Consider the following 25,844-nt stretch of genomic DNA (forward strand, 5'->3'; position numbering starts at 1 on the left):
AGTGGACAGCACTTAGTAGCTGTGGAGGAAGATGCAGAGTCAGAAGAAGAAGAGGAAGAGGACGTGAAACTCTTAAGTATATCAGGAAAGCAATCTGCCCCTGGAGGTGGAAGCAAGGTTCCACAGAAAAAAGTAAAACTTGCTGCTGACGAAGATGATGACGACAAAGATGATGATGATGAAGATGATTTTGAAGATGAGGAAACAGAAGAAAAAGTTCCAGAGAAGAAATCTATACAAGCCACTCCTGGCAAAAATGCTAAAAAATCAAACCAGAACGGAAAAGACTCAAAACCATCAACACCAAGATCAAAAGGTCAAGAATCATTCAAAAAACAGGAAAAAACACCTAAAGCACCAAAAGGACCTAGTTCTGTAGAAGACATTAAAGCAAAAATGCAAGCAAGTATAGAAAAAGGTGGTTCTCTTCCCAAAGTGGAAGTCAAGTTTATCAATTATGTCAAGAATTGCTTCCGGAGGACTGATCAGGAGGCTATTCAAGATCTCTGGCAGTGGAGGAAGTCTCTTTAAGAAAATAGTTTAAACAGTTTGTTAAAATTTTCCGTCTTATTTTATTTCTGTAACAATCGATATCTGGCTGTCCTTTTCATAATGCAGAGTGAGAACTTTCTCTACTGTGTTTGATAAATGTTGTCCAGGTTCTATTGCCAAGAATGTGTTGTCCAAAATGCCTGTTTAGTTTTTAAAGATGGAACTTCACCCTTTGCTTGGTTTTAAGTATGTATGGAATGTTATGATAGGACACAGTAGTAGTGGTGGTCAGACATGGAAATGGTGGGGAGACAAAAATATACATGTGAAATAAACTCAGTATTTTAATAAAGTAAAAAAAAATGCCTGACTGATGGAATTATTACAGACAAAGGAAAATCTTGACACTAGATATCAAATATTCCCACTCTTAGACTCCGTTATAAGCCATGCACTCCCCTTGGCCCCAACTAACTACCAGGTTACTTAGTAATATGCATTTAAGTTTCTCCCATGTCTTTTCATAGCTTGACAGCTCATTTCATTTTCACACTGAATATTTCCTTATCTGGATATGCCAGTTCATTTATCCATTCGCCTACTGAAGGATATCTTGGTTGTTTCCAAGTTGGGGCAATAACGAATAAAGCTGCTATAAACATCCGTGTGCGAGGTTTCGTGTGGACGGAAGTTTTCAGCACAGTTGGATAAATGCCAAGGGGTGGATACCAGATTGCATGGTGAGAGTATGATTAGTTTGGTAAGACACTGCAAAAGCTGTCTGCTGTTTTAATTTGCAATTCTCTAATGACATGTAATGTCAAATACCTTTTTTATTTTATTTTATTTATCTTGGCGCCAGCAGTTGGCATGGTGGTTAAGGTGCTGGACTCTAACTGTGGTTTGAGTCCTGGACCCAGTGACTTGAGAATCACACCAGGCACATGTATGTGCATGCCCAAAATTCCAAGAGGAGAACAGAGAAGGGATTGCAGTGTGGCCACCACCCTGGGTCGCGCCGGGCGCCCCCCCCGGGGGGGGGGGGGGAGGTGTCATTTCTCACTTTCCCTCCCTCTGTCTCTGTCTCTCTGGTGAACACGAACATCCTGTGGCAAAACCTAAAAGAATTAAATAAATAAATAAATAAATAATCTTTCTCATGAGCAAACAAGAGAAACAGCACCGTCAACAGGGTTCCAATGCTGGGATTCACCCTAAGCCTTCAGGCAGCCTGGATTATGGGCATACATGTGCCCAGTGCACTCAGGGAGATCTCCAGACCTACACTGGGATCCATCCCATGTGAGACTGGGCACTCACAGAGCATTACGTTTCACTGCTGTGCTACTGTCCATCCCCAAACATCTTCTTTTATGTTTACTTGGCATCTGCATACCTTCATTGGGGAGGGTTATATTTGCTTTAGTATCCATTTAAAAATGATCATTAATCTTGGTCTTTTAACTGGAGTATTTAGTTCATTCACATTTAATGTAATTACTGATGTGGTTGGGTATGGATCCTTTGTTTGTTTGCTTGGTTTTCATTTGTCTCCTCTAGCATTTGGTTCGTCACTGCTCATTTCCTGCTTTTCAGATTTTTAAAAAATATTTTAATTATTCTATTTTAATTTCTTCCATGGCTTTTAGCTATCATCTTTGCATAATGTTTAGTGGTTGACCTATAAATTACAAAATACAGTTGTAACTTTTTGCAGCATTTTTATGGTTGATAATGTACTTGATTCCTCTTATAAATTCTTCAGCTAAAAAGTGCAATTTCTTATGCGGAAAATTCACCAGATGGACTTAGCCAAATGGATGTGATTAAAAAAAAAAAAAAAAAAAGCAAGTAAGCTTTAAGACAGAACAACCAAGAGCCAGCAAGTGGTGTGGTGGTTAAGATGATAGACTCCTACATGGCCAACTGTGGTTTGAGTCTCAGAATCAGCAGCTTGCTTTCTCACTTTCCCTCTCTCTCTTTATCTCTCTGATGAGTGTGTGTGTCCTATAGCATATTTTTAAATGATAATAATTACTAATAAATACGTAATGAATCAAATTAAATAATTATTTTTTAAACAAAGATCAATCAAAATTACTCAAGATGAGTAAGAGAGAGGAAAAAGATTGAAAAAAATAAAGACAATCTCAGGTCTTCATAGATAAGATCAGTCAAACCACTGTATTATCAGAAGGAGTGAAGAAAATGGAGTAGAAAAATATACTGGGGCCAGATGGTGGCACAGCAGTCATGCAACTAGACCCGCATGGGAAGGTACTGGGTTCGCAGCTCAAGGCCGCTCTATACATGCGTACATGGGTGCGTGCATGCCCAAGACCCAGGCCGGCTGAGGCTGGGAATGGATTGCTACATGAAGGCCGTGATGGGAGTGTCTGTCTCTTTCTCTTTTTCATGTGAAATAAATAAATAAACTTTTATAAAAAGAAAGAAAAGAAAATATTGAAGAAATTAACCAAACACTTTCCAAATATAATAACAGTTAGAAATGTGCCAGTACTAACACCAAATAGAATAAACAAGAGGAAGTCCATTCTAAGGCACACCTGAGTCCAACCAGTAAGGACCTCAAAGGCAGAAAGAGAGGAAGAGGGAAAACCAATGCTGGCCCACCAGGTTCTTCTGTACTGTACCCATTTCTCTGCTGACAGTTTCCATCATGTTTTCTGCTGAGCTTTTGTTCATCAGAAACAACTTTTTTTTTTTTTTTTTTGCTTTTTGCTTTTCTTTGTTTGCTATAGGCCATGTGTGCTCACAAGAGAGAGACAAGAGACAGAGAGAAAGTGAGAAATCACTCCCTGGTGGAGATGGCCACACCATGATCCCTTGTCCTCCAGCCTCCTCCCTCGAGTTGGGGTACACATGCACAGGTGCCTGGAGTGAATTCCAGGCTGCCAAGTCAGTGCAGAACTCCAGCAGCGCAGCTGGCCATGTGGCACCTGGCTGTCTTAACCTCCACACCAACTGCCGGCCCCAAGCTATCTTTTTCTGAAGCATTTTATTTCTTTACTCCTTTTTATTTTGCTGAAGGTACAGCTGTTACCCCCTTTAAAACTATGAGAACACTTACAAACCTTGCCTTTTCAATTCTAACATCTTGTTCATGTCCAGGCCAGGTCTGACTTTTCTCTTAAGAATATATTCCTTTGACATTAATTTAGATCTAGACTCCAGAGAAGGCCAATCTGTCCTTCCAACGCTTTTCATCTCCCAGTCAGCTCCTGGTATTTGGCACATGTCAGGTAAGTCCCCCTGAGTCATAGAACAGAAAAGGCCCATGGAGGCCAGCTCCTCCCGCCCTCCTAAAGTAAGAGAACTGAGGCCCCGCCTCTGCTGTGCAGGGCAGACGGGTCTCAGGTTACAAGAAGGTCAGTGGCGAAGTGGGAGCCAGGACTGCGGCTGCCCAGGCCTGTTACTGCCCTTTCCACTTCACTCAATTGCAAAAAGTTCACATCTGTTACCTTTATTAGAAAATAAAATCTTTGCATCCCCAAAGTCCTAAGAGGAGAAAAGAGAAGGGATTGTGGCATGGCCATCCCCTGTGTGTGTGTGTGTGTGTGTGTGTGTGTGTGTGATTTTTCACTTTTCTTCTCTGTCTCTGGTTCTCTTGGGGAGCGCACGCACCCAATGACAGAGACCTTAAAAAAAAATCAAAGAAAATCTTATACTTTAAAAATTAGCCTTTTTAAAGATCTTTTAAAAGATTTATTGGGAACCAGCAGTTAGCGTAATGGCTATGTCGCTGGCCTCCCACGTAGTCGACCGCGGTTCACGTCCCGGACCCGGTGGCTTAGAACTCACGCCGGGCGCGTGTGCATGCATGCCCAAGATCCCGAGAGGAGAATGGAGGAGAAGGGATTGCGGCGTGACCATCCCCCCTGGGAGGTGATTTCTCGCTTTCTGTCTCTATGTCTCTCTCTGTCTGTCTGGCGAGTGCATGCACCCTATAGTGAAAACCTCTCCAAAAAAAAAAAAGATTTATTTACTTTTCTCTATTATTGTTATTTTTAAATTTGCTATAGGGCACAGGTGCTCACCATAGAGAAACAGAGGGAAAGTGAGAAAAAAGCCACCAGGTCCAGGACTTGAACCTAAGTCGGCCACGTGGGAGTGCAGAGCCTTAGCCACCATGTCAGCTGCTGGCCCTAACTTGCTGTTTTTAAATACTCAGTGGCAAATACATAACCAGTATCAAAGAGAGGTGTTACCTTTGATGACTGGTCTTTGCATTTGTTCTTGGTTTACTCAGAAGACTGAATTCCCCAGCAACCAAGACTGGGACCTCTTCTCAGGGGAGCAGAACCCTTGAGCCTGGGAGGAACTAACTCGGGTCAAAGTCACGCGCTCACTTGCAAGGATGTTTCCAAGCAGTCTCCAGCCAATGTGTTTTGCCGAAGGCCAGGTCTCAGAAACTCGTCTACGCTCGACAGCAGCCACCACACAACTCTTCTCTAAGCCTCTGTTTTAGCAAAGCCGAATTCCAGCCAGAGAAAACCTTTGCTCCCCGTTTCAGGTTGATGCAACTGTCAGGGACCCTAAGGAGGCAGTTTCCAGAGGCGGCGGGTGCCCGGCCTGTGCAGCATGGTATCTCTACTCCCAGGATGAGCAGTGAGAGCGCTGTTGGAAAAAACGCCTCTTCTGTATTTCATTTGTCATTTCTTTTCCGAAATAATGGCTCAGGGACAGCACGCCTTTTGTGTGCTTTATATTGATTCCTTTTTTAAGAAGCAGACTACTTTATGTGCCCTGAACTTATTTTCAGAGACAGAAACTGCCCCTAACTCAGACATCCTGGACTGGGTAACCACAAGTATCTTCTCGGAATATTTAACTGTTGGTGTTGTACTTTAGGTCTCGCCTAACTTGGGAATGGGGACATGGAATAAAGTTTGGGTATTTTTAGTTTTTACTATAGGCCACTCATCAGAGACAGAGTGGGGGGCTGTGGGTGAGAAATCACTCCCTGGGGGGATGGCCATGCCACAATTCCCCCTCCATTCTCCCCTTGGGACTCCGGTGTGCATGCACTCGCACTGGCATGTCTTCTAAGTTGCCAGGTCTGGACTCGAACCACTCTGTCAGCCCAAACTGTGCAGTTGACCACGTGGGGTCCGGCCTTAACCCTAACCAGCACACCACCTACCGGTCCCAGCTTTTGGGCATTTCAGCATGGATTCCAACCCCACTTTCTGCTCCTGGGAGTGGGAGGTGTGTGGGGGGGTTACCCACCAATACTTATTTCCACTCACTCGCTAACCCAGCAGGTTCGGGCTTTCAGTCATTCCACCGAGAAATGGCAAAGCGTGTAGAAAACCCAGAAGGCTGGCAAGAATCCTGAAGGCCTGGGCTCAAGAAAGCTCTTTAATTTGTGAGCCTTTGAAATTAAAATCAGTATGCATGGTTTACTGTATAAAAGTAGCAGCATGAATATAAAAAACGCTACTCCTCTCTAGCTGGGCAAAACAAACCGGGTTAATGGAGCCTGCAAAGGCTGCAGAGTGGAAACTAACTTTCAAAGGAAATCTCCAAAGAGAGACCAGATGAAAAGTTCTTTGGGCTGAGAAGTTAAACAGTCCTGAGGGGTCACATAGAGATTTTAATTGTTTCTCTTAGGATATTTGTGAATCAGAGAGAGCTCCCAAGTTACAAGGGTGAAAAGAGAAGCAGGCTTTTAGACACAAGCAGGTTAAATAAATGAAAGCACAGGTCGAACCAAACAGCCCAGCCACTCTCTCTGCAGGAAGTCTGAAAGCTCTCCATCTTCCTGCAGAGACCATCCTCCTACAGACTCTCCCAGGAATGGCTCTGCACCTGCTGATGAGAATCCAGAGGCACCTGGAGCCTGGAAGTTAGCATGGAAGAAAACGATGTCACACGTAGCCAGGGATGGTGTGTGCATAGATCTGTAGAGAGTGGTGCCATTTTGCTATTTCCTGTCCCAAGGAGGGGCCACTCCAGCCAAGGATCTGCTTGGTGTACCCTAACTTTGAAGGGTTCAGTGTCCCTGCCTGTAGCCATGAGCTTTTAAGCCATGTTCAACTCTTTGATCCATGTTGCTGTGGACGCTGTAACCATTTTCCTGAGCATTTGGGGTCTGAAAAGGTAGGACAGACGGCGAGAGCCATTCACTGTCTTCTGGTTCCTCTGCCCCCCTCACACGGTCCCTGGGGAATAGGAGACAATACGACCTGATGTCTAGGACCCAGCAGGGCACAAGACGGGCAATGCGACCAGGGAAGCAGGGGCTTGAGCAGGGTGGGCTGAGTGTGAGAAGTGGAATCTCCCTAACCAACACACACTGAAGGACACTCATAGGACTCAAGAGCCCAAAGGGGCCACTGGGACCATCTGGCCCCAATTCCTACCCGACACAGGAATCCTCTGCTCTAGATTTCTAACCAGTGGTCAGCTAATCTCTGCTTGGAATTGTCAGAGATATTTCTGGCAGATGCAGAGTGGCAGCACTCAGATCCCTCTCCAGGCTGGACTTAGCCGCCCAGCTCCAAGGAATGTGGGGAGCTGATAACCTCCAGCTGTCGGTGCCTTTACGGGTCTGTCTCAGCTTTTGAGCTGAGGCCAATCAGAGCAGAAGCACAAAGGCCCGGTCATTCCTGCCCAAGTGGGACTCAGTCCAGGGGCAGCCTTTGCCTGGGAGCGCCCAGGGCCAGCAGAGCTTTGTCTGTTCCTTACCACAGCCGAAGGCTCTCCTGCCCCATCTTGCTTTCTCTCCTGTTCTAGGCGTTACTTCTCAACAAGTCTTCATAGTTGAAGCACGCGGGAACTTTTAGGGCATGGAACTATATGTGATAATATAATTCTGGAACTATGACAGTGTGCATTGCAAAATCCCGTAGGCCTTCAGAGCACAAAGAGCGAAACTTGGTGTACGCAATTTAAGGAATAATCACTTGGGCGGTCAGGGACTCTGGGGACGGAGTGCAAACTGTGCCAAATCAATGTAACTGTACTACAAGGGAAGAGGCAACGTCCCTGAAGTGGGTGTGGAGGGAAATACGTGCCCTAATCATTTGGAAATGAGTCCAGTCGGTCAAGACTACAGGGGAATGGAACCATACGTAAGCACCGTAATCTAATTGATAATGCTGGCTCCACGGGGCCCCGGTTCACGAGCTGAATACCGCTATTTACGTACATTGCAATTCAGCCATTTAGGAATGGATGGCATACGAGCCGGGTTTCTCATGACTGGCGTGGGAAACCTCAGACAAGCAAGGGGCGGTCTAGAAAGATGCCTGCGGTAGTGGGTTAGAGTTGGCGACATCAGAAGGAAATCACGGGTAACCCCATGGAGATGGCTGCACATGGGAATGCTTGCAGACGCGTGTCTACATGGAGGTTCTTCCACCCTTGTCTCCTTGCTCTACTGCCCAGCGTCAACAAACACACCTAGCATTGAGATCTTGGCTTTCAATGCCATCCTCCAATAAAGGGAGCCAGGACTATTCAGAGAAGTAGCTGATTTTAGGACTGCAGCAGGAAACAGACAAGATGAGCTTGAAGCATCTCATAGTGCCAGAAGACTAAAATAAATAAATAAAAAATAAAAAAACAAAATGGTAGGAGGTGGCTGGGTGTTGTGGAGGTTAAAGCAGTTGGATCCTACATGGCTGACTCTGGCTCGAGTCCTGGACCCAGTGACTGGAAAATCATGCTGGGCATGTACGCATGTGTGCCTAAAATCCCGAGAGGACAGTGAAGGAGAAGGGATGGCAGTGTGGTCATCACCCCTTGGGGAGGAGGGGTGGTTTCTCACTTTCTCTCTCTCTTGCTCTCTCTCTTTCTCTGTCACCCTCTGGTGAACTCACATGCCCTATAACAACGACAACAATAACAACAAAACCGTCAAAGATAAATACAACACCAGAGCCTGCAATGATAGGGCATACAGAGTCCACACAAAAGCCAAATGAAAGGGTCCCCAGTGACCAAAGCTGAACTGCTTTGAGCAGTAAAGTTAATAAAGTGGTATTCGATTATAACCCAAAGTATAAAGGAAATATCTGTGACTCCTTACTAACATAAAGAAATGATTAGACAAGTAAAGAGAGGAATCTCCCATGAAGGGACTCCAAATAATTTATGCAGCTACTCCACCCTCAATGATGCTTAATTCTCCTCTACTTAAGTGTAGGGTGTGCACAGACATCCTTGCAAAGAGTACAGCACGGAAAATGAATGGCAAATGAATAACTTTCTGGCGAGAAGCCTGACAGACACTACCTCAGCCAGGTGGTCAAGGTCAACCCCAGCAGTGCTAAGACATGCTGAGAGTGCATGCCCTTCATATGACATGAAGAGGGCAACGTCCCTCTGTGGTCTTCCTTCCGAACATAGAGATCCACGCTGCAAGACTCAACTGAAATACCGTGACTTTAGGGCGGACTCTCCTGCCCAGCCAGTCTGAACAAGGGCCTCCCAGTCCCAGCTCACGCTGACTTCTCATCTTAACATGTTTCCTTCTGGAATTATCTTGATTTTGTGTACTATCTCACGCCTCCCCCCCCACCCCGCCCTGCCATGACCTCGTCAGCCTAGCCCACGGCACTCTCCTCAGGTACCTGGCAAGTTAGGCACCCACAGATATGCAAATATGGCGGGCATTCAAAAACATTCACTGAATAAATGAATATACCATCGGTCTACTTTTCTTCTACATGACGTTCTTCAAACATAGAACCTGCATCCCTCCTAGTTTTCTTCTCTCCGGAGTGCAAGTCTCTAGACTCTTCACGCACCCCTCACTTGACGTAGTGGAGGGAGCAGTAACACCTCCTTCGTTGTATCTGCTTCCAGAACAACTTTTCTTTCCCTGCTCACAAAATCACGCCCTGTGAGGCGAGCACTACTGGAAGATCCTAGAATGTCATGATCCCCCTTCAAGATGGCTCGAAGGCTGGCACTACGGCCCAGCAGATGAGCTACTCAGAGAGGCCAGATCCAACATGGCAACTGGGGTTCGAGTCCCCAGCCCAGTCAACTTGGATGGTGCCAGACATGCACATGAGTGCCCAGGATCCCAGTGAGTGGATGACAGGAAGGAAGGGACTGCGGTGTGACCAGGCCCTGTGGACGGTGCCCCTCTCCCTCTTTCTGTCCCACCCTCACATGCATGCACACATGCTCTATCATAAATAAAGAAAAAGCATTTTTTAAAATGTCTCTAGAGGGCCAGCAAGTGGCATGGTGGTTAAAGTGCTGAATCCAAATGGCTGACTCTTCTGTTCAAGTCCCACGCCCAGCTGCTCCAAAACCTATCTATGTGTGTGCATGCCCAAAATCCTAAGGGAAGGGGTTGGAGGATGGCCATCCTCCCGGGGGTGGTTTCCCACTTTGCCTCTCTCTGTCTCTCTGTCTCTCTTTATCTGGTGAGCACACATGCCCTATAGCAAAACTAAAAAAAGAAAAGGGAAAACAGCGTCCTGTTCAGCTCGAAGCTCCTGATTCTAGCAGCGGAAGAGGCTGCTGCACACCTGAGACCTGGCGGCCGTCTGTGACCGCCATCGGCCCAGGCCTCTCCACCAGCACCTCTGCACCTGTGCAAACGCATGCCGGGCACGCTCCTTACCCGGGCTCCGAGGTGGGATGCCGACTGTGCCCCACGCTGTGTGGACACATCGCAGGCGATCACGGCAGACGGGAGGAGGAAACGGGAGACCAGGAAAACAGCCGCGAGGGGCCAGGAGGCAAGCAGACAGTTCAACTCACCGGTTGTGCATTGTGCATCGGCCATCAGTGGGCACGCCTGCTTGTTCCAGAAAACAATTCCAGGGGCCCCCCAGCAGCTGGCCACAGCTGGTGCAGCCCTCAGGCAACTGACAGGCAGGCCCGGCAGGCCCGGCAGAGAGCTGGCTGCCAGCATGGGGCAGATGGTAATCATTAGCCAGAAAGTCAGACTGTGGAAAGTTCCAAGGGTCCAGGAGAGTCTTGCATTGAACAACAAACACACCAAACCCTCCCAGGCCGCCCTGGGCCTTCGTTCCGCGCGCCCTGTCTGCCTTTTCAACTCAGTCTGACTGCCGCGACTCTTTAGAAGCTCTTTGCAAAAACAGAGGATGAGGCTCAGGAAGAAAGCTCTTGGGTGTGCCCTGACCCCTGCACCCTCCCGGAGCTAGAAGTGCAGAAGGTGGGGGAAGCCTCCCTGCTCTCCCCAGCCCTCTGTGCTGTGAGAGGCCTGGGATAAACCACAGGTTCCCCCCACTCTGGTCGTTAACCCTGGACTCTCCATAATTACGAATGGGCCCCACATGAGCACGTTACAGCATGTTTACGTGTGCACGTGTGCGTGTGCGTGAGTGTGAGGGTCTGATGAAGTCCTATATCCCAAATCCTTCAAAATCCTCCCAGGCTGCTGATTCCTGGATTCCCTGGTCCTCCTGTTCCCAGCTAACAATCAGATGCTTGTTAAGTCCACACCCACACTCGGCAGTGTGCGCTCTGAGGCTGTCGGGCAGGTCGGGGGCCCAAAGGTCTTCACAGAGTGGAGGAAGGAATGGGAGTGTGACTACGAGTGGGCACAGTGGGAGGCGGGAGAGGGCGCGCAGTCCTGGCGCAGGGGGTAACGCACAGCCGCCCGCGGGTCTGCCGAGCTGTGCTGTGAATGTGCTGAAACCCAGGAGAGCAGCACTCGTCAGGTAGCCCACGGTGAGCTGGGATTGGACCTTCAGATCTTCAGACACAAGCCTGCCTAGGCCAGCCATGGCGCAGAAGTTAGGGGGGTAAAATCCCCCCCACCGACAGCGCGGTTCAAATTGTGTACAGGGCAGCTAGAAAAACGTCCGGCACTGTGTGCGCATGCCCGAGCAAAGAACGGAGCAGAAGGAACTGTGGTGCCGCCATCCCTCCTGGGGCCAGGGGCAGCTCTGTTTCTCTCTGGGGGGCACTTGCAGCCTGGAGCAAATTTAAAAAGGAAAGAAAGACAGAAACCTGCCATTCCTGCCATGGAGCAGGTGACTGCAGCGTGGCTGAAGGGGGGCGGCGGAGGGGGCGGTGTCCCCTCTTCCCTGTCTCTGCAACCCTAAAAGTCTCCCATTAAGGGCTGTTCTGTGTATGGATTTGTTTATTTATTTTCAGTTTATTGTTTAATTGCTTCAGAGATAGAGACTGACATCCCCCACAGGGTCTACATGGCACAGTCCATTCTGAGTCTCAGCCAGCCCAAATCCATCCACAGGGAGGTTCTGGGACCAGAACTCAGGGCCTTCACATGTGAGTGCAGCTGCATTACCACGTGCCATCACTTAGCACCTGCATTCATTTATTATTACTTTGAAACCATTTGCTGAGAGTCACAGCACTGGTTCAGAGGGGCTTGATAGACTTCTTCCAAATAAGATTAATAATGGCTCTTGGATACTGAGGTAGCAGGTGCAGAGCGGGGCCTAGTGGGGGTGGGGGCAAGCAACAGCTAGGCCCTTCTCTATACTGTGAGTGACTGAGGTCCCTGCAAAAAAGGAGGGAGGGATCCCTGGAGACAGGGAAACCTCCGGGGGAAAGGTTAAGAAGACACCCTGTGGGACCAGCAGGTGGCGTGGTGGTTAAGGCACTGTACTCCCACATAACTGACTGGTTTGAGTCCCGGACCTGGCGGCTTGCTTTCTCACTTCTCTCTCTTTCTCTCTTTTTCCCTCTCTGGGTAAAAAAAAAAAAAAAAAGTAAACAAAGTTAAATAAAATAATTCTTTAAAAAGAAGAAGAAGACAGCCTGCTTCGTGCGCTGCCCACACTGGCCTGCAGCATCTGCCTGCATGAGTGCAGTTGCCCTGCGTCCTTCTGCCAGCACCTTCTGCCCTCTGCGTGTCTGGCCGCTGCTGTCTAAACTGCCTGAGAGCACTTCACTCAGACCTAGTGCCACGAAAGTTCTCCTCCCCTCGGCCACCCTCCAGGTACAAGGAGACTTTCCAAACGTTCCTGGGAAAAAGAAGAGATTAAATCTGCATTTATTTTGATGCAAAAACATTTTTAAATCCATGCATATTTTTTTGTAATCTGCATTTTCCATAAATGTTTGGAAGGCCCCCCTCACACAGTATTCTTCGGATGGAAATGACTTAAATCAGAGAGTAGGATTTCCTAGAACCATAATGTCACATTTAAGCACTCACTCCCCAACTAGCCCCTGAGTTAGAACGCCAGCTCCTGCCCATGCCCGCTGTGTGGGCCGCTGTCCTCTGACAGGATTAGAGATGAAAGGGCCGGTAGGTGGTGTGGTGGGTAAGGTGCTGGATTCTCATGTTCTGAATCCCAGACCTGGTGCCTCCCGAGAGGAGAATGAAGGAGAAGGGATTGAGGTGTGACCATCACCCGAGAGGGTGCTTTCTCACTTTCCCTCTCTGTGTGTCTCTGTCTCTTTCCAGCAAGTGCACACACCCTATGGCAAAAACCTAAAAGAGAGAGAGAGAGAGACATGAGAGAACACAGGAAGCCCATAGCACCACGCGGGGCTCATAGCAAGCACTCATAAATGGGCGTGTCATCTACTCCATGCACACTGGCTTCAGGATCATTTCGACTCTCATCCAGACTGGGGCTGTGCTTGTGAATCCACTCTTTGAAAAAGCCACGGACTTCTTTTGTCAGTCATGTTCTCCTTGCGGTGTTTGCTTGTCTGTTTAATTAGCTATATCTAGCTCTTACATTTTACTTCTCAGCTTGAAATTCTAGTCATCCTTCCAAACGTGCAAGTGGTTCAGCTAATAGCACTTATTGTAAAAAAAGGAAAGAAAAACAAGCAAAAACATTTTTTTGTAACAATAGGTCAGAGATGAGACTAATTTCCATAGCTTCGAAGATAAGTAAATTACACTTACTCCATTTAATCAGAGAATCCAGTCTGGCAACCCCAGTCCTAAGTGATTAGCTTTTTTTATTTTACTTCTCTAGCCCCCAGGAGACCCTCTAAGCTTTTTCTGCAAGGTCCGAGCTGGACCAGGTCCTCCCAGCAGGAGCTCGGGCCCAGCCTCCCCCACCCCCCTGCAGCTTTGACTGGAGCTGCCTCCCATCGGCTGGGGTCCATTTTACAGTCTTGAACACTGCTGCTTCTTACTCCAGACTGTTGCCGAACTTCTCCCCAGGCTCACCCAACAGCCTTTTTAACACTCACAGGTAACGGCATCTTCATCGAGGCTTACTACATGCCAGAGACAGTTCTGAACGTCTTCTAGGAATGAAGTCATCGAAACAGATACTGCTAATACAATCACTTACACAGGATATCGGTGCTGTGACGAGGCTGAGACAGAGGGCGACACGGTTTGCCCACGATGCCCCGCTGATATGTGGCACAGCTGGAAGTCAAACCCGGGCAGTCTGGCCACAGGGTCTGGCATTTGCCGTGTGACTGCACTACCTCTCAGAGACGAGGTGACGTTTACCAGGGAGGCAGTTTGGAAGGACCTGAACTCCACTCATTCACAGTGCTCTCTTCCTTCCGCAGAACATTCTGTCCTGGCCCGTGGCTCTGCTCCTTCCTGCCTATTCTCGGGGGCACCCTTTGCCAAAACACGGAAGAACCAGACTCACATGAGCCTCTCGCCTCTGTCAGATGGGCTGCAGAAATATATTCAAGGCAGCGTGGCTTGGGCTGCAGAGGTTGGGGCACCCATACCTCCTCTCCGCTCCCTGGCTGCATGCCTTCAGGCCAGCTGCTCAATGTCCCAGTGGGGATCTCGCCAAAAACCACCCTGGAGGGCTTCTGCAGAGAGCCTGGCTCAGTGAGGAAGCTGCTCTCAGTAGGGGAGATCGATAACGAGCCATCATGATAATTGATCACAGTAGTCCATTATGGCCAGCTCGATTGAAAGGGCACATTCCAAAGAGACTCTGAGAGGGCAGGTCACAGCAGAAGCTCCCTAGGGCCCTGGCCCCTGGCATGTCCCCCACATGGAAGGACAGGGCAGAGCTCTGCCTGAGCCTGGCAGGCAGGCCGCCCCCCTGGGCTCCCCAGGGCAAGGGAGGATCATTAATGGAGGCAGGTGGGCGGATGAGAGGGCCTAGACAGGGCGACTGGAACCCCTCGCTAGTCAGCTCTGCTCCACGGCAGCCATGGCCTCCTAGGCAAAGCTCTCCCTGTTCCAGGCCAGCGGCCTGCAGAGGGGCCAACTGGATGCCTCACCATAAAGGTCACATCAGGATGGGGCTACTTTGGGGGATGGGAAGAGGAGGCCCCTGAGCACCCCAGGCTCCAGGGTAAATGTCTCCCCCAGAAGGCCCCTGGGTCCCTTCTGAAGAGCAGCAGTGTCCTGAGATGACAGTTAGAGAAGACCTCTCTAAGAGAAAGACATGCACATAGGCCGTGAAGCCTGACATCGGAGCTCAGCGTCTAGGATCTGGCAGCGACACGCTCACGCTGACTGGCAAGCCGGCTGGTGGGAGGTATGGATCCCAATGAGGCACTGTCTCCACCTCCTGCTGGTCTCGGGCTCTTGGACCGGAAGGGATCTCTCCACAGCGCACTGCTCGTGGGCCAGCCTTCACTCGCCTGCTTGACCGAGACCCTCTTTCAAAATAACTTACCTCTCATGACACCTCTGTGGGGTGCAGGTATTACTGTCCTGTTTCACAGATGAAGAAACTGAGGCTGGGCATTAGCCTTGCCCAAGGGTACCCAGCACACAGCACCGCGGGCTCCACACCACGGCCTCCGCTCAGTTCCTCCCCGCACTGACAAGCCTCGGCGTCCGAACCCGTAAAATGGGAGCGAGGTGACAGCGTCTACCAGCCCCAGGACGGCACCTGGCACACCACAGGCGCCTGGCCAGAGTTAGTCGCTGCCTCAGGGTCACTAACTAATAGGTCACGGCTCTTTGTTCAACCGGCCCCGTCTACTGAGCCCGACAGGGAAGAGAGCACGTCGGCACATGCGACGAAAGTGACAGCGCAGCCTCAGGGGCACCAAAGTGACAGTGCGGCAGAGAAGAGGCCTGTGAGATGCTTGATCTGCTTGGCCCTATACATTTCTTTTGGTTCCTTTTCTTTTTCTTTTTTTCCTTTTTAAAAATTTTTGCTTTTAGGGCGTGTTTGCTCACCAGAAAGAGAGAAACATACAGACAGAAAACGAGAAATCACCCCCAGGGGGGATGGCCACGCCGCAATCCCTTCTCCTCCATTCTCCTCTCAGGATCTTAGGCACACACACACACGCGCCCGGCATGAGTTTAAGCCGCCAGGTCCGGGATGCGAACTGTGGTTGACTGCATGGGAGTCCAGCGATGTAACCATTACGCCATCTGCAGTCCCACTTCATGTATTTTGAGTACTCATTGTGCCGAAGCCAAGATGACCACTGGGAGCCAGTCCGGTGTCAGCAAACGGGGCCCAGGCTGGCCTTCCCGGGAGCGACTGTGGGAGCATGTCTCCAGCCACGTTCTGGGAAGGCCAGTCCCTCCCCGCCCATCAGAGGAGTTCGGGTGCCCGGTTCTGCCCAAAACGCACCACGCGGGGGTGCCAGGACCTTGCCCAGCGCGGGTCCCTCCCCTGAGCAGCGGCCCGCCTGGAGAAGTCTCTGGAGGTGTCCCCATGGACAGCAGGCCCTGTCTTTCTCGTGAAGACGCCTTTCCCAGCTCTTTCCCAAGGGTGATTTGTCTCAGTCTATTCAGAGCAGAAGGCATTTATGAAGCCGCCTTGACATTCATGGGGCTCAGAAGCAAAAAAAGAAAAGAGCAGAAAAGAAAGGAACAGAGAACTCAGAAAACTTGCACTGTCTACTTTCAGATTTCTGCCACGAATTCTTCCCACGCCAAACAAAACATGTGCTTTGGGGCCCCAAGGGTTGAAGTTAAACTGGAAAAGAGAGAAGGAAAAGGAACGTCTGACCTCATCCCAGATCCCCTTCAGTCCACCCACCACCACCGCGACTCACGCCCCAGCCAGAGCCCTCGGCCGGCCTGTTTGGCCCGCGGGAGTGACCTGAGCGCTAGGCCAGTGCGTGTCCTACCTCCGCAGGGCTCCCTCCGCAGGGCTCCCTCCGCAGGGCTCCCGCTGGCCCTCTCCTTACCACCACCTGCTACAGCAGATCCATCACCTCTCCTTGGGAAGCCCAGCGAGGGTGGGTCAGGGAGGAGTTCCGGAAGGAAGGGAGGGAGGAGGCAGGCTCTGCGAGCACCCACGCGGGAGGGAGGGAGGAGGCAGGGTCTCGGAACCGAGCTCGGGTACAGGGAAAAGGATGTTTTGTAACTGGGGCTTGGTTTCCAGAGGCAGGACAGGAAATGTCCCCAGGGGCTGGAGCTCAAGGGAGGAGCAGCGGGGTCTCGGGGTCTCGGTGGCCAGGGGAGGTTCCTGAGTGCCCAAACCCGCTCTGGCTGCCGCGTCAAGCAGCGTCAAGCTCCGTCTGAATTCTGGTGCCTCTGCCCTTTTCTCCGTCCCCCGGCACTTTTTTCCCCCTTAATGGAACGTCAGCTTCGCTCCTGACGTGCTGGAAACATTTCCCTCTGCCTGACTTGGCTCAAGAACATTCTCTCTCCTTGTGAAAGAATTTCTCCTATTGCAAAGTTCAGTTTAAAAAGAGAGAGCTATTTGTTTTTGCCAACTTTTGTAGTAGGGACATTTTTGATGGACTTCCCCCCCCCTCCTGAATCTTCTGGATTCCAAGAAACATGCACGCCCACACCCTTCTTGCTATTTTTTCCCTTCTAATTGAAAATGGACAATAATAATAGCTAGTGAAAGATTGTAGAGGAGATATCCTTAGACGGTGGACTCCTCGGGAATAAGCCCGCCTCCTCCACGCTGGAATGTCGCCCACAGAGCCATGTGTGTGGTGCGTGGTAAGGACGGGCATCGAGTGCCTTCAAGGACCTAGTTCTAGATCCTTCTTTGATGGCCACTTGGGAACTGGCCACCTTTCCCAAGCAGGGTTCTGTTCCAAGCTATAAACTCGGCCTCCTCTGCCCCCAGGAGTGGGACTCCAAGACCGTTGTGATCCTGGGAGGGGCAGGTAGAAGTGCATGAGGCTAAGAGGCTGATTATAAGACTCAGACCTCAGTACTGGCTCAGAGGGTGGCACGTCTGTGAAATGTCACATGCCGCCACCAACTGGGAACCGCTAGGGCACTTGCTGACCCCTGCAATAAAACTCAGTAGCTCTCCCAAGGCTAATTGGGCATTTGTTCACAAACAGGAAATGAGAACATCTCTGTTGCCCGTATTGAAAGGAGGTGGGTAATGAGCAAATCTGTAGTGTATGACCGTAAGAAAACATTCTCGCCACTTTATCGGTTAGAAGGGTCCAACTATCTTGGAAGTGTCTCTCATTTACACAATTTACACGGCGTGCCCGACGGACTAAGGCTAGCAATTTCGAGATCGCTGAGCTGATGTACTGATTACATACTATTTTCGTCTAGGTGGTGAAGCAATCATTTTTCTGTTCTTGCTTGAGTTCTGTACCTGAACCCACAAGTAACTGAAATGCTTTTATATTCTGAGATGTAAAGAGTCTATCATTTCTAGCTTGTTTTAATGTGGCAATCACTCTAATTACAAATGGTGGGTGTAACCCATCATTAAAAGTGTTAAATTAGGGGGACCAGCAGATGGTGTAATGGTTACGTCACTGGACTCCCATGTAGTCGACCGTGGTTCAAGGCCTGCACTAAATAACTGAAAACTCATGCCGGGTGCTCACGCATGCATGCCCAAGATCCTGAGAGGAGAATGGAGGAAAAGGGATTACGGCGTTGGCCACCTACCCCCAAGGGATGATTTCTCACTTCCTGTTTCTCTGTCTCTCTCTCTGTCTCTCCAGCAAGCGCACATGCACTATAGCAAACGTCTCTCACTCAAAAAAGAAAAAAAAGTGTTTAATTAGGGTCCAGCGGTGGTGGTCCCTGCTGCTTAAACACAGTGTGAGCAGCTGGCTGGGCCCCCGCAGGAGGCGGGAGCTAGAGGCTGGGAGCTGTGGCATGCACTCGCGCTCTCCTTGACTGGAGAGGGGATCGTGCCACACCCACTGGAGGCCCGCGTTTGGCTCCCAGGGCAACCTGAACACACGGGTGCAGCCGTGCAGACCCATGACCCGGCTAGTTGAGAGGTTGGGGTAGGGGATGTGACACAGCAAGACCCTGTCCGAAGTGGCCCTCTCCTCCCTCTCCCTCCCTATTCCTCTTCCTTTCTCTCTCTCTCTCTTTCCCCCTCTCTCTCTCCCTCTCCCTCCCTCTTCCTCTTCCTTTCTCTCTCCCTCTCCCTCCCTCTTCCTCTTCCTTTCTCTCTCTCTCTCTCTTCCCCCTCTCTCTCTCCCTCTCCCTCCCTATTCCTCTTCCTCTCTCTCTCCCTCTCCCTCCCTCTTCCTCTTCCTCTCTCTCTCCCTCTCCCTCCCTCTTCCTCTTCCTTTCTCTCTTCTCTCTTTACCCCCCTCTCCCTCTCCCTCCCTCTTCCTCTTCCTTTCTCTCTTTCTCTCTCTTCCCCCTCTCTCTCTCCCTCTCCCTCCCTATTCCTCTTCCTCTCTCTCTCCCTCTCCCTCCCTCTTCCTCTTCCTCTCTCTCTCCCTCTCCCTCCCTCTTCCTCTTCCTTTCTCTCTCTCTCTCCCTCTCATAAGAAAAACAACTAAACATAACAATAAGAAAGGGCAGGTATAGTGGCATATGGCAGGTGTGCCAGCTGGGAGGATGAGGCAGGAAGAGTGAGAAAGCAAGACCCTGAGGTAGAAAAAGAAGTACCTAATTAGATATCTATTTCATAGTCTACCATATTTAGACATAATAGTAAAATAAACGAGAACTGTCTCTTGGTTTTTGTCCCATACTCTGAAGAGGTAGGCAGATTGAGTCAATTTGACCAAGCAGGCTTTGGAACACACCCCTAAGGGCAGGAGTAGGGGCGCACAGACCACAGAGCACGTGACTGGGTGGGCACAGCTCGTGGGGATCCGGGACGTGGCCGGGCAGAGTGGTGGTCGCGCTTCTAGGTGTCCTCAGAGCAAGGGTCCCTAGATTAGCCAGCTTTCCTCAGCCGTTACAGTCACTTCTCCCGCGGCGTGGATGTGGACCCAGCATACGATCTCACGTCAGACAGCAAAAGAGCACTGAGTGGAGCTGTCGGGTTAAAGCTTCGCACGCCTCGGGACTAGCAGTTAGCATAATGGCTATGTCGCTGGACTCCCACGTAGTCTACCGCGGTTCGAGTCCCGGACCCGATAGCTTAAACTCACGCCAAGCGCATGTGCGTGTGTGCCCAAGATCCCGAGAGGAGAACGGAGGAGAAGGGATTGCAGCGTGGCCACCCCCCCTGGGGGGGGTGATTTCTCGCTTTCTGTCTCTGTCTCTCTCTGTCTGTCTGGCGAGCGCACGCGCCCTATAGCAAAAACTTCTCCAAAACAAAACAAAACAAACCAAGGAAGTCTGCCAGCTGCTGCAGCACAGATACCTCGAACTCATCACGCCAAGAGAAGGAAGCCAGCCGCAAAGACCACGTATTGTAGGAGTCGTTTCTGTGAAATGTCCGGAGGGAGCAAATTCGGAGACAGGAAGTGGTTGCCAGGGCCAGGGCCCGGGGGTGGGGGTAGGGCTGGGACGGGGCCTTTGGGAGTTGACGGTGAAAGAGTACGAGGCTCTTCGGGGGGTGATAAAAACATTCTAAAGCTCGCTGTGGAGATGGGGCCTGACTTTGCGAGTGTACCAAAAACCACTGAACTGCCCTCGAAAGGGAAAGCTGTGTCTGAACAAAGCTGCTGCAGAAACAAAACCCCTGGAAATCCCGCACCTGTTTACTTTGCAGCCACCCGACGCGGTGCCAGCGTCCCGCTGCAGTTTCTCGCTTCCTTGCCTCATCCATTTCGAAGGTCGATTTTAACAAATCCAAGGCAGTGTCTGATGAAAGAAAGAAGACAGAAAGAGAAAGAAAGAAAAAAGAAGAAAAAGGAAGGAAGGAAGGGGGAAGGAAGGAAATGAAAGAAAAAGGAAGGAAGGAAAAGAAGATGTGGGAAAGCTAGAAAAGACCCCTCTCTTCCAGGAACAAGTTAGTCCATGCGCTGCGATGACCTCATTCTTGGGAGATCTTCTGTTCGGGAACGAGTACCCCTGAGTCCTCACCATCCTGATCCCCCACTCATGTACATATTCCAGAAATGATCTGAAGGACATTCGCCGTAGCAGAGCAGTTAAACGCTGGCGCACAGAGGAAGTTGGATCCCACACGGCCAACCAGGGTTTGAGTCCCGGCCCTGGCTGCTTGAAGAACAGACTGGGAAAATACACATCCAGGATCCCGATGGGATGGAAAATCGGAAGACTTGCAATATGACCAGGCCCTATTGGGTGGGGTTCTATCTCTCTCTTCTCTCTCTCTCGTGCACACATGCCCTCTAGAATAAAAAAAGAAAAAATGTTAATTGTCCAAGGGCATGTCCTGAGATAGAGAGAAAGGGAGAGAGGGGGAGCACCCCCAAGCATGTGCCGAGAATGCTCTTCCAGCTATTGGGCGGGGAGTTGACCGAGGTGGCCCGGCCACGTGGAAGCCAGGGTACGATACTGTGCCTAACACGGCACGAAGGGGCCAGCCCAGGGGAGGGTTTTCAAAGTGTGATCCCACTGAGACTTAGAAACTTGACAGTTTACTTTATTTGTACTTTGTTCTGTAATTATCACTATTTTTAATTTGCCACAGGGCGTGTGCAGTCAGTGGAGAAAGACAGAGAAAGTGAGAAAGCATTTCCCGTGGGGCACGCCGTAATCCCTTCTCCTCCATCTCTCTGTCCCTTCGGGACTCCGAGCACACAGGCCCATGTGCCTGGCTTGTCTCTCAAGCCACAGGGCCAGGACTTGAAATCACACAGTTGGCATGTGGGATCCAGCTGCCTTAACCACCAGGCCACCGGCAGCCTCATATTTGCACTTAATTAATGACCTAATTCGTGATGGTCTTAAGCTAGTGATATAAATTCACTCTAATCTTTTATTCCTCAAAAATGACCAAACTCTTACGTCAGTCCAGGTACCCGGCTAGGTGCAGGAGCCGAGCGCAGCAGTGGAAACCAATCTGGTAGCAGTTCTGGGGTGAGAGGGGCACGGGGGCGAGGAGGGTGTGGTGCAGAGAGCCAGCGGAGCGGTAGGCATGGAGACCGGGTGGCTCTGCGGTCGCTGGGACGGCGGGAGATTTGACGTAAGCGTGCCCTGTCTTGGAAGGGACACTCGAGCTGGGAATGGCAAAACGGGCAGTTTACTATAGAATTTCTGGCAATTGGGTGAAAAAGCCTTCATCGTTACGATTACGCTGAAGGACAGAGGGAGAAGGAGCCATTTAGCAGTGGCTTCCTGGCTCTTGCAATGACAGCTCAGCCGTCCTCCCTGAGTCCAGTACCAGGACAGTAAAGGGTTTCCTGGTGAGCATCGCGTGTCATTCTCGCTATGTCCAGTAGATGGAGGCATTGCTGTTCCAGAAAGAAAACTCTTCCTTGCAAACCAGGTCTTAGAGGGTCTGGTGGAGCAGCCCAGCATCCAGCGGTGGAACCAGCCAGGACTTTGGGGCCTGACCCAGCCCTAGCCGTGTCCTAATCTGAACTTCTCCCTCAGTAACTTCCCCTCCTGCATTTGTTGCCTCATCCAAACATGAGGATTTCACAGGTCCATATTCTCCATCCACATTTCCAAATGTGCACGCTTTCAAAACCGGGAGTGTTTTGCAACGAGGCCTGCGTGATGTACCATTCCAGTTAACGTGAATAGTTTCACACGTCACTCTTACTTTTTTTTTTACATTTTTGATTGTCTTAAGCTAATGATATAAATTTATTCTATTTTTTATTTATCAAAAATGGCCAGGGCCAGCAGATGGCGTAGTGGCTACATCGCTGGACTCCCACAGGGCCAACAGCAGTTCGAATCCTGGACCCGTTGGCTTCAAACTCATGCCGGGTGACGTGTAGCAAGTTCTACAAGTAGGTCACACGTGTGAACACGCACGGAAACTACACGGAGCGAGGATGGTGGGTGACGGTGCCACTGGCGCAGGGGTGGCCAAGGAGAAGACGTCCACACAGACATTCCCACCGGACAGGCCGACGTCCTCTGTGTCTTCAACAAGCCCTCCTTTAAAGTGCACACTCGTCTGAGTCCCGTTCTGTTACCTCCAAGTTAAGACATTTTGAGACTAGGAAGGAATTTAGCAGGTAATAGAAGGGTACTTTAAAAACTGGTGGAAAAATGAGGGACCAGCAGTTAGCATAATGGCTATGTCGCTGCACTCCCACGTAATCGGGCGCGGTTCAAGTCCTGGACCCAGTGGCTTAAACTCATGCCAGGCACGTGTGTGTGTGTGCCCAAGATTCCAAGAGGAGAACAGAGGAGAAGGGATTGCAGCGTGGCCATCCCCCCTGGGGGGTGATTTCTTGCTTTCTGTCTCTCTGTCTCTCTCTGCCTGTCTGGCGAGTGCACGTACCCTATAGCAAAAACCTCTCCAAAAAAAAGGGGGGGGTGGAAAAAAATGGAATTACAGATTTATTTAAATGCAAAAAAAGTTGAGCTCCTTGTGTAATTGTTTCATAATGTGCATTTTCCTTGAGCTTTTCAACCCTCCCCCCCATCCTTCCATGTATCCTGTCAAAGTCTTCTCGTTAACAGGCACCTTGAATGAGACCAGCTCGGACAGGCACCTGCGGACTCAGCCCTTGTGACCTGCAGGCCATGGGGGGCGGGAAGTCCACAGCCTGTCCCAGCTTGTCATGTCTCCTCCAGTCTTTGCCAGGAACTCACTCTCTTCCACCACAGGGGAACGTCCGCCCACCCTCCAACTTCTCTCCCTCCTTGTCCATCTCTTGAAGCTCCCCCTGGCATCACTGAGCGGCACAAACCGAAGACCTAGAAAGGGTTCTGTCCTCTCCCACCTCTGACACCATCCACACATCCTGCTAGCTCTCCCTTCACGTCCGTCCCGTCTGACACCTCGGGCCGCCTCCACTGCTAAAGCTCAGGTGGAAGTGAGCTGTCACCTTTCCAGACTACAGCAGGCACCTCCCACACAGACCCCGGCCCTACCCTCTTTCCCCCAGAACCATCTCCTCCAGGGCAAAGCCCTCCAATCCCTTCATTGTCAGGACAGGGAGATCCAGATTCCTGACCTTGTAGACAAGGCCCGCGCCCTCCAACCTTACCCACCAGGCCCAGGTGCTCGGCCTTCCTGTCCTTCAAACAGACCAAGTATTTTGCTGTTTCGGGCCCTTCGGATCTGTCATTGCTCCCTTGCCCAAATCCTCATTCACAGGGCCACTCCCAACATCACAGGGGCTCGGGACAAGGAGGCAAAGGGACGCCTGTGTGCCACACCTCTAGGTATTTAAAAATTATGAATAAAACTAAATGCATTCTATGGTAGGGCCTGCCCATGGCCTGGGGATTAAGACTGCTGGGTCCCACATGGCTGACTACGTGACTGGAGTCCCAGACCCAGCCACTTGGGTGTGGCCATGGGAAGATGGTCACATAAACATTTCTAGCTCTACACACTGGGCATGCGTACATGCATACCCAAAATCCCCCAAAGAAGAAGAGGTGGACAAGAGGGATTGTGGGCAGCCATGCCCCTTGAAGGGTGCTTTCTCTCTCTCTGTCTCTCTCTCTCGAGCAAATTAAAAATCTGTGTGTGTGTGTTCTATCCTCTTACCATGACAAATGCCCTCATAATGTCAAAATGGAAAACTGTGTGTAGATATATGGTTTTTATGATGGTAAATTAGCAAAATATAAAGAACAGTTTAATTTAACTGTTACTATGCATACTGGAGTGTTCTGTTGATTGGTCGGTGGTCTCCGAATGAGTAATCCATTATTCATAACTCATTATACACTTATTCTACAAATTGTTTTGCCTTCATTTAAATGAGTCACTAATGGAGTCGTGTTCAAATAATTTCTGTATTATTGAGATGAATGCCATAAATATTCTTTAAATGTATTGTCTATAAAGTATAAAATATTTGAACATATTGTCATTAAAATGGTAACAGAAAATAAATCTTAATTAAGAATTCCAGGACCAGCGGATGGTGTAATGGTTACATTGCTGGACTCTCATGTGGTTGACCATGGTTTGAGTCTCAGACCTGGTGGCTTAAACCTCACGCTGGGCACATGTGAGTGTGTGCCCAAGATCCCAAAAGGAGAATGGAGGAGAAGGGATTATGGCATGGCCATCCCCCTGGGGGGTGACTTCTCACTTTCCCTCTCACTGTCTCTATCTTGTCTCTTCAGTGAGCACACATGTCCTATAGCAAAAAAAACCTCTCTGTAAAAAAGAAAGAAAATTAAGAATTAAAATAGTTTTCATATAGACTTGCAAAAATGTTATTTTCTCAGGTACTGGGAATTATTTATAATGAAAGAAATGTGTGTTTTTAGTGAATATGAAAATTTAAAGATTAGTTATTTAAGTAAAGCCAAAGGCTTTTTTGAAAAATTTAGGCAATTTGTATGAAATATTCTTATTAACAAGAAAAGATTCCCAATTTTAATATACAATGTCCATCTGGTCAAGGTAAAAAAAAAAGAAAGAAAGAAATTGGCATCCTCTGAGCCTCCTGCATCTAAGCCAACATCCACCCACATTTAAGAGAAATGTGGATTATTTCACTTTGCAAAACATGCCTCGGACCTACAGACGTCCCCACAGAGCCAAGAGCCAGAACAAAGCATGCTCTGAACTCAGAAACAATTCTTCTTTATGCAGGAGTCTCTGCATAGATTCTGTCCGAGAAAAGGGGGTGAACCAATTCACTCGTCCTGTCTCTTACCTAGGCACCCCTGCCCCGTGAATTCTCCCGGAATTCCACCACCTCTGACTTTGGTGACATCACAGCCGCTCACCTCGATGGTGGCGTTCAAACGGGGTGGTGGAGACGGATCTTCTGGAGTCTGGACAGTGTCGGTAATGAGGGTGCTTGTGGTCCAGGGCAGGGGCTCCATGATACCTCCTCGCACAAAGGCCTTCCCTGCACCCTGACCCGTGGAGGCCGCCCCCCAGGATCCCACCCCCCACCGTCCCAGACGCTGTTCTAACAACTAACAGGGTCTGCAGGGTCACTATGTGTTAGGCGTTCTTGTTTATCGCTCTCTACCCACCGTGGGCTTTGCCGTGTGCACAGGCTCAGGCCCCTCTAGAACGATTGGACCGTGAGCGAATATCTCGGACCCTAAACCCAGGCTCTCAGCAGCGCTGAGCCCCATCCTACCCCCAACCCCCGCCCCCAGGACCTGGTCACCCTCTCACTGGCTTCCTACAACTCGCCAAGCACACAGCACGACTGAGCAAGCGGGAAAGTGGGGATCTGCGGCCGCTCTCCCAACCGTGCAATCCGGATTCTTTGCCTTCCATTCAGTGGAGGAGCGTCCT

General features: G+C 49.9%; 1 protein-coding gene and 1 pseudogene across 2 annotated transcripts in view; one reads left to right on the forward strand and one right to left on the reverse strand.

Moving 5' to 3' along the window:
- The window catches only part of LOC106733416 (nucleophosmin-like), a 1,012-nt pseudogene extending 452 nt beyond the window's left edge, over nt 1-560 (forward strand).
- TACC1 (transforming acidic coiled-coil containing protein 1) overlaps nt 1-10,350 on the reverse strand; it is a 97,019-nt gene extending 86,669 nt beyond the window's left edge. Inside the window, exon 1 of one of the 2 annotated variants that reach the window (XM_014582643.2) lies at nt 10,240-10,350. In XM_014582643.2, the coding sequence (XP_014438129.1) occupies nt 10,240-10,264 (25 nt within the window). In that variant the 5' untranslated portion in view covers nt 10,265-10,350. The remainder of the gene's footprint in view (nt 1-10,239) is intronic. The other variant, XM_014582642.2, reaches the window with a different exon arrangement.
- Between the last annotated feature and the right edge of the window lie 15,494 nt (nt 10,351-25,844).

The sequence above is a fragment of the Tupaia chinensis genome, unplaced genomic scaffold (assembly GCF_000334495.1).
Source record: "Tupaia chinensis unplaced genomic scaffold, TupChi_1.0 Scaffold143705_1, whole genome shotgun sequence".
NCBI lineage: Eukaryota > Metazoa > Chordata > Mammalia > Scandentia > Tupaiidae > Tupaia > Tupaia belangeri.